The 12552-nt window shown below is 33.3% G+C and overlaps 2 protein-coding genes across 6 annotated transcripts; one reads left to right on the top strand and one right to left on the bottom strand.

The window, feature by feature from the left end:
- Positions 1-1606: 1606 nt before the first annotated feature.
- Positions 1607-6475, bottom strand: LOC106744774 (N-acetyltransferase 10-like). 3 transcript variants are annotated; one of them, XM_014619800.1, is made up of 6 exons: positions 6237-6475; positions 5580-5843; positions 5353-5511; positions 5038-5274; positions 4756-4864; positions 1607-1691 (listed from the first exon to the last, which is right to left on the bottom strand). In XM_014619800.1, exons 2-6 carry the CDS (start codon positions 5592-5594, stop codon positions 1654-1656), a joined length of 558 nt encoding a protein of 185 aa, XP_014475286.1. In that variant the 5' UTR covers positions 5595-5843; positions 6237-6475; the 3' UTR covers positions 1607-1653. The 3 variants fall into 3 exon arrangements, with proteins under 3 accessions (XP_014475286.1, XP_014475285.1, XP_014475284.1); XM_014619799.1 differs by lacking the exon at positions 1607-1691 and having other exon boundaries at positions 4686-4864; positions 6173-6474; XM_014619798.1 differs by lacking the exon at positions 1607-1691 and having other exon boundaries at positions 4686-4864; positions 6237-6474.
- LOC106744773 (probable serine hydrolase) lies at positions 5929-11570 on the top strand. Of its 3 annotated transcripts, none has more exons than XM_014619796.1 (6): positions 5929-5946; positions 6801-7036; positions 7119-7163; positions 7613-7848; positions 9107-9454; positions 9558-11570. In XM_014619796.1, the coding sequence occupies exons 2-6, from the start codon at positions 6979-6981 to the stop codon at positions 9825-9827; spliced, it is 957 nt and encodes a 318-aa protein (XP_014475282.1). In that variant the 5' UTR covers positions 5929-5946; positions 6801-6978; the 3' UTR covers positions 9828-11570. The 3 variants fall into 3 exon arrangements, with proteins under 3 accessions (XP_014475282.1, XP_014475281.1, XP_014475283.1); XM_014619795.1 differs by lacking the exon at positions 5929-5946 and adding an exon at positions 6597-6688; XM_014619797.1 differs by lacking the exons at positions 5929-5946; positions 7613-7848 and adding an exon at positions 8508-8743 and having other exon boundaries at positions 6695-7036.
- The last annotated feature ends 982 nt before the right edge of the window (positions 11571-12552 follow it).

The following is a 12552-nucleotide window of genomic DNA, read 5'->3' as shown; positions in this document are numbered from 1 at the left end:
AACTCTTCATTAACGAATATTTTATAAGAGGTCAGTGTAACATTTGTTTCAATTTAGAATTGAAATAATAAATCATTTTTCCTAATTTATACACAATGGCAATTTCTAATATGAACGTATGTATGTTATATACTATTATAGATTATTATATATTATTGTACATATATTTTCTAATATTTATTTTTTATACAAAATTAATTCAATGTAAAAATAAAATATGTATGAAAAGGAGAGGGTTGTAGAGGAAGACAGAAAGTAATGAAACAGCTAACAGATTTTATACTTTTAAAGAATTTATATTTAAGGTAGTATGAACTGATACTATTATCAATTTAATATGATTATTCTAATAGAGTAATTTTAAAAAGTTCACTCTGTGCATTTTTAAATCTGATACGTTCAACAGAACACAAACTTTGTATATATTTTTTTATTCTGAACTTAAATCAGTAGATAAAACACAGGACTGAGATAATAACAACATGCCTAATTATAATAATTCTAGAAAAAAAAACGCATTCTAGTAATGATTGTGCGTGAGCAAATTGGTATTTTCCATGTACCGCGATGACAGGATTATTTTGGTTTTACAGGATCGAAAAACACATGATAACAATACGATTGAATGCGAGAGAGTTCAGAAAAGTGAGAATTCGACTGAACAATCGGAACAAACGGAACAAGTAGAGGAGACGCAGCCTTCCAGCGAACAGGCACAGTCTTAAGCTTCAGGCTACTCTTCCTATATAAAGAATTGTACAATTGAAATTATATATGACACAAGTATTCTGTTTTCAAACTTCAGAACGATTTGGTCTCTAAGTTTTGATTATATTTAGCAAATTCATCATAATATCGTGTCATAGGTTTTGTTATAAGTTCTATATGAATGATCTTAATGTGCAAATGCTATCTTTCATCTCTTTTTTTTTCTTTCATTATTTTCGCAGTATAACGTTTATGTGCGTCACGATATATTTTTTTTCTTTTTTCCTTCTCTCTATATCATTTACATTATCATAACTGTATGTCCTATTTAAATCTTGATAAGGATACTTCCAAGAAATTAGCATTTAATAGTTGAAATAATGATAATCTAGTATTCTAGGTCATTCGTGTAAGAGAATTAATAATTTGTTCAAGTCTTTTTTTACATGTTAGCATATTTCTGTGTAACTGATATAATTTCTCGTATAAAACGCTTGAAAGTGCTAAATAGTCGCAGTTTATCGCCACTAGGCAAAAACTGGCCGTTTGTGAATAAATTTCCTTCGGAACTCTTTCCTCAAATTTATGGCCAGTGTACAAGTGCTGCAAGTTATAATATGATTAAGAGATATAATAGTAACATATGGTAACTAACCGTAAAACTGACGTACAAACAATTTTGCATATTCTTCAGACACATTTTAATGTAACATAAAAGAGAAAGTCTGAAGTAGCTTGTGGCACTGACAGATTAATAGTATAACTTTTATAAATAATTATGGCGATATGTGTGATATATTCCATATTATTCATTTTACAAATGACTTCCAGAACATATGGAAATAAAACAAGCGAAGACCAAATTTGTAATTAAAACTCACATATTGTAAGAATAAATCATGTTTCTAACCCTGGTGTTTTCCATTATTCTGTCATTCTGAACCGCTAAGGAGACGTTGTCCTCGCGTGTCGAAACAATCGTTCTGAAATATGAAAATAATCATTTCTGACATTCTAAATTTAACAATTTATATTTAAGTTAATGATTAAGTAATACTTTAATAATGCAATCTCGCTGCATCGATATACACGAATCAAAATAAATATAACGTGAAATGTAAATAGAATTGGATGAAATGCGTCAATACTTATTAATATATGTATTTATGTTAGTATATATACTAATATATACTATAGAGAAAAGACTGATTATGTGTATATTATATTTTATTTTACAATTATATAATTATACAAAATATTTCACTATTAAGCCTTTTGAGTGAGCGTATGCTTATGTTACATCGCTAGTACGCTTTATAAAAGTAATTAACCACATTACTTCGATAAAATATTCGCGAATTTGTATGTATTTGAATAATCTGAAGAGAAAGAGAAAACGGCAGATGAAAAGTAGAATGAAATACACTTAAAGAGAATGTGCTTCTCGTATGTAAGAGAAAATTTAGATGATTCAATTTCTGAATATATATTCCGGTCATAGCTTTAAAAATTTTGCATTAATAATAATTTGTCGCATTTTTAATAGATTTACAACGTGCAACAAAATAATGATATTAAAATACAACTACAAGCGATATACTAATCAAAATTTTTCAGTAAATATATCCATACATTGTGTAATGTAAGATAAAATAGTACAGAATACTAAGATTTGTAAAATAATATTTAATATATCACCTACAAAATAGCAAATGTGCTCGAAAAAATCAGATTCTCAGCATATAACAAATATTTGAAATAACGATTTTTAGGCTCATCTGTATCCAGATGACGAAGGACCAAATGATGGAGAGAATGAAAGTGATGTTGGCACTAAAAACGACACATCTTATTGCGATGTATGCAATAAAGATATTTTATCCGAGAGTGCTCTTACTGAACATAAAGGCACACATAGACTTAGCGATATTAACGTACATTTGCGGCTGATCCCTTGCTCGTCGAAAAACATATTAATATATAATGTAATGATAATGAGAAAAAGTGGATAGAAGAACGGAAAGAGTAAGTTGAATGTCGCACGTTAATATTAATGAATACTTCAGTTACTATTGTATATCTATATTTTTCCCTATCATTATCTTTGATAAAAGCGAAGATATTAACACATTCGCTACCACCGCCGCATATATGAGGCGTCCCGATTCTTGTATCTGAGCCTACCACCGCAGATGTGCGGTGTGTGTTCTTTACCACTTTATGATAACGTATTGCAATAAATTTGGAAATGAACAATATTGTTGAGCTAAAAAATAATAAAATAGATGTAGGATGTCGGTCTAGAGATAATTTCATTTTTATGTTATAAATATATCCTAAAAAGACCCATGTCAATTGGAGACATATTCTAACACAAAACATCTTGGACTGTGGTGCAAGATTTTCTTCTCAAACCCTGGTAGTGAACGTGTTAAGTACACCTGTATATTTAATTTGTAATATTTCGTTATTTATTTATAATTTTTATATATGTACAAATTTATTTTATCGATGTTAAAATAGAAGATTTCCTACTCAAAGTAACATTATGTTGCGCGAGGCCGAAGATCTAGAGAAATTACAAAGAGGAGAAATAATCAAGGAGTATTACGATATCCTTAAAACAACGAAGATGAATACATTCATGAACAGTGTTTTCGATTTGCTGACTCAACCCCACTCGGGCAACGTTCCAATAATCTTTGCAATACTGCAAACTATAGATCAAGTTACGCATACTATAGTTTGTAATACAGTAGCGATTGGCGGAACGCCCGAGTCGGGTCGAGTCAGCAAATCGAAAACACCATAAATAGTATCTCGCTCTCTGTCTTATGGCTTCTGCCCACAAGACGCGGCAACGTTTGCCATGCGACGTAAGTTCGCGCGGTAGCCAATCAATATACCGTTTTTCGGTAAGAATTAGAAGTTTATAGGCTACCGTGCAAGTTCCACCGCGCGGCAAGCGTTGCCGCGTCTTGTGCAGAAGCCGTTATGCCCGTATCAAACTACGGAATAGAATTGAGATTGGACTGAGATTTAACCAATCAGAGCAAAGTTCACTAAACTCAAGTCTAGTGAAACTTGTTCTGATTGGCCAAATTTTAATTCAATCTCAATTCTAATCCATAGTCTGATGGATTCCACAGGACGCGGCAACGCTTGTCGCGCGGCGGAAATTCACGCGGGAGCCAATAATAAACTTCTTACCGAAAAACGGTATGAGAAAGAAACGTAATTTTTCAATGCATAAAATATTAGGTGGTTGCGTATGAAACCGCCCACTGATAATAGATGGCGTTAGGTACACTATTTCTTCGAATTGACAGATCTACAGAGTCCCGCCAAAACGTCACAGGTGACATTTGTGCGACGCGTTGACATCGTCTATTTTGACTGTGTTTACAATAGCAAGTTTTGTTCTAAATAAATCAGATTTGGGGAAAGTTATGCTCCATTATTTCCTGGCAAGGGAATCGCTCGCGGAAACGCATCGTTTGCTAGAGGAAGCGTATGCCGAACATGCTCCATCAAATACAACGTGCAAAGAATGGTTTCGCCGCTTCCAAGGTGGTGATTTTTCCATAGACAACAAGGACCTCAAAAAACCACTCAAAAAATGTGAGGATACGGAATTGGACGCATTATTAAACGAATACTCGAGTCAAACGCTAGTTGGGTTGTCCGAAGCCTCAAATGTGGACAAATCAACAGTTTCCAGACACTGGGACAGGTGTACAAGTAAGGAAATTGGGTACCCCACATATTGGAGGAATGGGAGATTGAACGGCGGAAAACCACTTTTGAACTGCTGCTTGAACAACAAAAACGAAAGAGTTTCCTCCATCGAATCGTGACTGGAGATGAGAATGGATGGTATTTTGACAATCCGAAGCGAAAAGTAGCATGTACCGGGGAACCAGGTCCGTCGACACCAAAGAGAAACATTCACGCCAGCTGATTTTGCAGCACGACAACGCCAAGTTGCATGTTGCTCAATCAGTCAAGAAGTACTTAGAAGGAATGAACTGGCAAATCCTACCCCACCTGCCATAAACGCAGCTGATTTTCCTCGTCCTCTAGCTGCAGTTAGTGATACGGTAGACCGTAATGTTTTCTCTGAGATACATTCGATAAACTTCAAAACTGCTTTCGCCTAAAAATATCGAAGTAATGCATAACTGGAAATGCGCACATACTGTTGGAAACATCTCTAATCCTTTCCTTGTTTCTAATATAAAAGCTTATTTTTATAATAAAATTAGTTATGAATTATGCTAATCCATATTGAACGTTCTTTCCTCCACTGACTTATCCCAGACAATTTACCTGATCAATCGTTTTACAACAATTGATTATTGCAGATACAGGCTGAGTGTCCTTTAAACTTTCCTTTAAAGAATCCAAATTCGATTGCTCCTCCAGTATAGTAGACTTATGCGCAGGTTCAATTTTTAGATTATGAGAAGATATAGGCAATACATTTAGATGATGATCAATAACTAAACAACGATTACAAGAAGCTAATGACAACAAAAACCTCTCGTTAAATCGGCATACTATATTCTAAAATAAATAAGAAAATATGTTTCATTATATATTATAACATATTTCAATATATGTGTAAAAGTAATATATTCGTACTTGCTGAGCTTCTGTACGAAACCTCTGATGGACATCCATGTTCATTGTATATAATTGTTTTAAAGAGTTCATAGATTGTAACAAAAATACAATTATTCCACCATCTTCTACTGTTTCAATAGTACGCGCTAATAAATTTGGCGTAATTGCTTCAAAATCCTGAAATTGAAACATTTTGTTGTGATACTATTAATAAATACATTAGCAAAAGAAAAGCAAATACATACCTGTAATATACACATGCCATATGTGTTACCTAATATTTTATGTGTTTCATTATAGTAACAATAACGAATATTGGTTGAAACCACAAAGAGTTCAAATGGGTCATCCTCATTAACATCCAATTTACCCGACTTAATCTATTTTTGTAAAGTCTTCATGCGTTTCTTCCTATGGCTGCTAAAACCTAGATCCTTTCTATAGCACCACAGCACAGAAGGCCTAGACTTTACTACAGTCTTGGATAACATATGATGCAACAATACCACCTGAGAAGATATTTTTTACAAATAAATAATCAAAGGTCCTAAGATTACAATGAAAGGACAAAGACATATAAGATACAAGGACAATAAAAACCAAACTACAAAGGTATTAAGTTATATTGTGTCATTTATATTGTGTTCTATACGTGCGACTGAAGATGACCACATATTCGAAATGCTATTACTATGCTGTTATTATAATGCACTTGTCTGTACACTGTTATCAAGTTTTGTTCTTTAATTCGGCTTTTATCGTCCTTATATTAAGTACAAATTTTTTTACAACTAATATATAAATAATAACGGCATGAACGACTGAATATTTTTAATACTTCGCAGGCATGTTTTTCACGTGTAACATTTCACACGTGCAATTTAGAAGATTCAATGAGATACTTGATCTCTTGTCTTTTCACCGATGACAACAAACATTGTTCTGTGTTCCATAACAATGCCATTTTCTATTAAAACTCGTATGCGATTATCTATCTTTTTACGGACCATTTTAATAAAATTTACTCAGAATTCCTTCTTTTTAACTTTAAAATCACACTGCCGCGAACCGCACTTCTGTTACCTTTAAGGTAACCGAAGTGAATTTTAGTCGTTGGTGATTAATATAACCGTCTGATTCCAAGTTCTATTTTTTTCACAAGGATGGCACGTGTGGTTTCCACTTAGAGATTAAGAAGAACGTATTTAACTGTATTTCTAGAGTATAGAATATTCTAGAATAGTCTAGTGTAGTCTAAAGTATTCTAGAGTATTCTAGAGTATTCTTGAAGCTCAATGAAAAGGAATAAGATTATCGCGTATAAATGATTCGACAATTTTTTTCTTGTAGTCACGTACGTGAGAAATATTTATTCATGGCCAAATAAGTTTGATTATTGATACGACTAAGCATTTAATAATTAACAAATGCAAAGTGACGTTCTCACAGATCTCGTTTTTACACAGGATAATAATACATGATCAGTTGCCGATGTGTATTGATGTACTTCAGCGAGTCAAGTAAGTGACGACAAATTTCTTTCAGTCTCACCGTTACGACTGTGGTGCGCGAGTTGAACGAATAACCAGTAGCAGATTAAAATCTGATATTTACAAGTCTACATTTTTGAATCGTCACATCGAAATGAACAACGGGGACACGAACTCGGCCGACAATGCCGTGAACAGATGTAAGAAAACAGGTAAATTGTTTAAATATTTGAAATAACCTCAATTAAAAGGTTTAAAGGATAGTTTGTAGTGATTAACCTTTTTCTTTTATAGATCCCGAGGAGATTCAGATATCGGTGCCATGGGGTCATATAAGTGGTTAGTAAAAATAACAATATTATCCTATTGTATTTCCTATATCAAGTGCTATATATAGATAGATCAGAGTATAATTAAGACTAACCAATTTTATTTATACTCTGATAGGAACAAAATGTTATCAAAAATTTGGTTATTCAACATTTATATCTCATAAATGTAGTAGTAATATGTGTTAGATATTCTAATTCTCTGAGACATTGATACATGTATATATTATTACATTTAGTCAAGATTTTTAGATTTTAGCTAGATCTAAAAATATCGAAATCAGATCCTCAAATTTTACTAATCATTTCGAAGCTTGATTCTATTGAATAATATAATAAATTATTATAATTAATCAAACTAATTAATATAATAAATCATTTAGAGAAATAATTTGAGAAAGTTTGTCACAATTTGGATGAATGAACGATACTTTAAATTCAACATATTGGTAAATCTAGGAAAATGGTGGGGACCAAGAGATAAACGGCCTGTTGTGGCAATACATGGCTGGCAAGATAACTCAGGAACATTTGACAACTTGGCATTGTTATTGCCATCCAATATAGCTCTACTGAGTATAGATTTACCTGGTCATGGCTTTTCTTCTCATCTACCAGATGGACAATTCTACTATGTATTTTGGGATGGGGTTCTCATACTACGTAGAATCGTTAAACATTACAAGTGGGACAAGGTTAGCTAGCAAATCAACGTTATACAACGATATCTTTATGATTTATAATCAAGGAAATAACACACTAGTCATATAAGCGCATGGATTTTATATACTATGTTTTACAAAAGTACAATACGATTGCATTTATGAAATAGATAAAGTCTATGTTATTTGTTGCTATTGAGCATTTAGTTTGCATACTTTTGGCTTGGGATATTTGCATATCATGGTATGGTATATTTAACAAATTAAAATATAATATGTTATTTTCAATTTAAACTATTCAATATTCACATTATATTACTTAACCATCGTAATTGTCGTTAAGATATTATGTTAAGAAAGGCTGACTGTTATATGTACAATATATAACATTCAAAAATATTGATCTTCATGTAATAGCATGTTGATTATAAAAAAGATACGCTAGAGAGATCACATAAAACATCGTTGTATAACTGTATCATGAGTCCTACAAGGGTGGACAAGGAAGCTTTATTAGCTATGCTACAACTTTGTTTCATTTCTAAAAATTATATGAATATATTACTCCTCTTTTCTCATTTTAATGAATCTAATTACAGATTGTTAAAGCTGAATTTGTACCTTCGATTAAATATTATATATATATGTTAAAAAAAAGGGGGTAAAATCAAGAAATAATTGTGTGACTGCAGGCAAATGGTGGGGTCCTAAAGAGCTCCAACCGATAGTGGCATTGCATGGTCGTCAGGATAATGCAGGCAGTTTTGACACATTGATACCGTTGCTGCCTAAAAATGTTTCATTACTTTGTTTGGATATGCCCGGGCATGGTTTATCCTCGCATTATCCAAAAAGTCAATTCTATTATGTCTATTGGGACGGTGTCATGCTTCTTCGTAGAATCGTTAAACATTTCAGATGGAATAAGGTTAGCGGGTGAAGATAAATTTACCCACACTATTTTTACGATTGCAGACAGAACATACGCAGCACGATCTCACGCAATAATTCAATATCTGTTTTATATTCTTACATAATTTAACAGTCATCCTTGCTTGCACTTATATAACTTCTTTTTGTGTTTCATTCAAATGCATTGCATGACAATCAATGTCTTTAACCAGTATATGGAAGTTATGTTAATGTGAATATTTTTAATACATATAAATGTATGTGTAATACATATGTATGCTATGTTACATTGCTAATATATCTCGCACAATAACTGTTACACATACTGTACAACTGAATGTAAGCTTGTTGTAATTGTATGTATGTATTATGAAATTAGGTGAGTCTCCTTGGGCATTCACTGGGTGGTGCCATATCTTTTCTATATGCAGCATCCTATCCCGATGAAGTCGATCTTGTCATAAGTTTGGATATTGTTAGCCCAAACGTAAGGGATGTCACAAAAACAACTGGAGTCACTGGGGAATATATAGACAAATTCTTAAAATACGAATTAATGTCGTTGGATAGCATACCGTGCTATGAATACGATGATATGCTTAATATAGTACACACGGCCTATGATGGTTCCATAACAAAGGAATCAGCGAAAACATTAATGAAACGCGGTATAATACCAGCATATTCAAGAGGAAAATATTTCTTTTCCCGTGATCCGAGGCTAAAGGTAACATATTTATCTTGTAATATACTATTTATAATAATTATCATAATAATTATGATTTTAATAATATTATAACTATATATGTATACATTGATATTATTTTTAGGTCTCACTCTTGGGAATGTTATCTCTTGACTTGGTACTTGCTTATGCATCTAAGATAAAATGCGCTTACCTCAACATTCGCGCTGTTCCTGGAATGAAATTCGAGCAACCTGAATATTATCATATAGTATTGGAAAAAATAAAGCTGCAAGCTAGGAAATTCGAGTATCACGAAGTGGAAGGGACGCATCATGTGCATTTGAATGAACCCGAAAAGATTGTGCCTATAATAACAAATTTTCTACTACAGAATTATAGACAACAGAATTAATAATGTTTATGTGCTAAAGCAGCTACTTAAACTTGATTTTTATCTCTTAATGACAAGCGATAATATTAAAGTGCACATTGGTACAAATTTGTTTTGATCTTTTTGTGCACTTATTGTGCTTATATTACAATTCATTCAACTTAGCAGTAATTCAATGTTCTACGATGTCGATCTCATTGTTAAATGCGACACAAGGAAGTAATAAATTGATTCATCGTATTGGTAGTATTTAGTGGAACAAAGTGTTTAGCAAGAGATCAATGATCAATGAGTCTGATTAATATTTACTTTTGAATTTAATTGAGGTCTAAAAATATGTATTGCAATTAGATCCTCGAATTACTGAGCATTTTATAAACTCTACGTTCTGCTGAACGCAACTATTGTTCCGTTATTGAAAGCAAAACGTTTTTGAAGAAAATGAATATTGATACTTTAATAAGACAAAAAAATTTCATGTGTACTATTTGCTGGTATAAATAAATAAAAAATGCAAATACGTTGATTTTACAGTTGGAATCTATTTAAAAAAAAAAAAAAACAGCTGAGAAATATATTTATAGAAAATCAAAGGAAATCTAACCATAAAGAACCAAGCACAGGCATGGTAGTGCTGTAAACGAGATAGTAAAAAAAATGTTACCTATAAAAGATGTAGGGTAATAAATGTATTAAATGATAATACCCATTTGACCTTGAACGCAGGTATTAGGAAGACCTTAGGTCAGCTTCAAAATCTTAAATAAAAACCCCATTTCTTATTCAATATTCATGTAACTGACATTGAGATCTTTTCACAACACTGCAATAAAGCTTTTTTTAGTTAAATATTTTCCGAGATGAGTTAAAGTTCAGACATCGCCGGCATTAACATTACCCAAGATATATGTATGAAGATTGCTCGATCGAATTTATACCTCTTGTATCCTCCACACAATACATTTTCGGTAATGTTAATGTCGATGGTACCTGAACTTTCAACCTATATCTCAAAAAGTACTCAACTAGAAGAAGAAACTTTATTGCAGTATTACGAAGAGATCTCGACGTGTTAGCTACAAGAATATCGAATAAAAATAGAGATTTTCGCTTAAGATTTTGAAGTTGACCTTAAGATATCTCCTTCATACTTACGCCCAAAATCAAATGGGTATCGCCGTTTGATGCATTTGTCGAAACTCTACAACTTTTGTGGGCACAATTTTTTTCTCAAATGTTTCGTTTTTGAGATATTTGATCATTCCGCGGGACTTTTGGGACACACTGTATATTGCGACCATTGACATATGTTTATGTATCGATTGTTAATGGAGTAGCATTCGTGTCATTTAATCATCACATTTTTTGTATAAAACAACGTTTATGTGCACGGATGTATTGAGTTGAATAGTAGTATAAAATATTTTTGCTGGCTTGGCATTTCTAAAAATATTTTATGTAAAATTCTATTGTATGTTCTGTTGAAGCGTAAATCTTTTTAGTCTTAACAAGAAAGATTCTGAGGAAAAAGAAGATTTATAAGTTCATATTTCTGAATTGAAATTTAAGCATCATACATGACAATATATTTTCTTTCTGCCAGATCATTCTCATGAACGGGAAAATCTTAAAGAAAAAAAAAAAAAAAAATGCGGAATCGAGAATATCGTCAAGTCATGTCAATATGATTACTCATTTAAAATTACAATGTATGTAAAAATGAATTATTTATATGAATATATTTGTCTTTCATTGCTGCTTTCACTCCTGCTATTTCACTGTTTTTCCATTAGTTTTAACAATTTTCAATCTTTCGCACGTTGGCAAAGCGCCCCTCAAATTATTCATTATCAGTCAATTCGTGCAAATTGTAATTTTATGCACTACACCGTGTATATTGTCCCCTTCGAAAAACCGTATTTCTCGTCGTACAATAATACACGAGAAGCGCTTCTAGGAGCGCCGATCTACAGCCTTATCGCGTCATTCGCGGCAAAATATCACTTTCTAGGAACGTGTCCGGATACGTGTCAAACGATTGTTTGCCTATACGATTTTAACTGTACGTGGCATATTGCAAGATCGGCCGAAGTCGATCGAGAAATATGGAGTTTCTATTCGAGTTCAATACGCGTCAACGTCAATATCTTCCTTCTCCTCTTTCTATTTGCAAAGATAACAGGAGCTGCTAGTATTATTAAGGAATTTTCAACGAGCCGAAGCGATGAAACGGAGGCGATTGATACACGAAAATGTATGAAAATGTTATTCGACCTGCGTAGAGCGAGGACACCGAACGTTACTTCCAATGATACAAGTCTATCGTTCGGTGAGCGTTACGTTTCACCGACGTTGCAGCGATAATGCATTAATGCCTGGCGGCCTGGCGGTCAAATGCAACAAACTTACACCGGTTCGTGCTTATGCAACCGAGCGAAACGATAACCCGACAAGACGATAATTCTATATCAATCCTATAAAAAGCGCGTCCTTTAGCGGCTTGAAAAGGAAAACCTATAACGCGCTCTATATAGATAAGTCCCCGTGTAACGTGCGCCGTAAAAACGAAAGCTATATGCAACGTGCGCGCGCGCGCGCGTGTGTGTGTGTGTGTACATCAGTTTTTCGCGCCACGTTGCGCAAAATCACAGAGGCGAGGGCGCCGTTGTGAACCCGGGACGGTCAATTCGCGAATGCGCTCCCGAGGAGGAGCGCGCAACGCGACGCGGGATCCTTGACCAAAACC

Source organism: Dinoponera quadriceps, unplaced genomic scaffold (assembly GCF_001313825.1).
Source record: "Dinoponera quadriceps isolate SergipeBrazil2010 unplaced genomic scaffold, ASM131382v1 scaffold1471, whole genome shotgun sequence".
Classification (NCBI taxonomy): domain Eukaryota; kingdom Metazoa; phylum Arthropoda; class Insecta; order Hymenoptera; family Formicidae; genus Dinoponera; species Dinoponera quadriceps.
This window is presented reverse-complemented; position numbering and strand designations above follow the sequence as displayed.

What these genes read in the sequence shown, in the direction of transcription:
- LOC106744774 (XM_014619799.1), bottom strand. An exon ending in TTCGTACAGAAGCTCAGCAA is followed by an intron (nt 5,275 to 5,352) that starts GTACGAATATAT and finishes TATTTATTTTAG; the next exon opens with AATATAGTATGCCGATTTAA. An exon ending in GTTGTAAAACGATTGATCAG is followed by an intron (nt 4,865 to 5,037) that starts GTAAATTGTCTG and finishes CGATATTTTTAG; the next exon opens with GCGAAAGCAGTTTTGAAGTT.
- LOC106744773 (XM_014619796.1), top strand. Translation starts at nt 6,979, where the DNA reads ATGAACAACGGGGACACGAACTCGGCCGACAATGCCGTGAACAGATGT. An exon ending in GAACAGATGTAAGAAAACAG is followed by an intron (nt 7,037 to 7,118) that starts GTAAATTGTTTA and finishes TTTCTTTTATAG; the next exon opens with ATCCCGAGGAGATTCAGATA. An exon ending in AACATTACAAGTGGGACAAG is followed by an intron (nt 7,849 to 9,106) that starts GTTAGCTAGCAA and finishes TTATGAAATTAG; the next exon opens with GTGAGTCTCCTTGGGCATTC.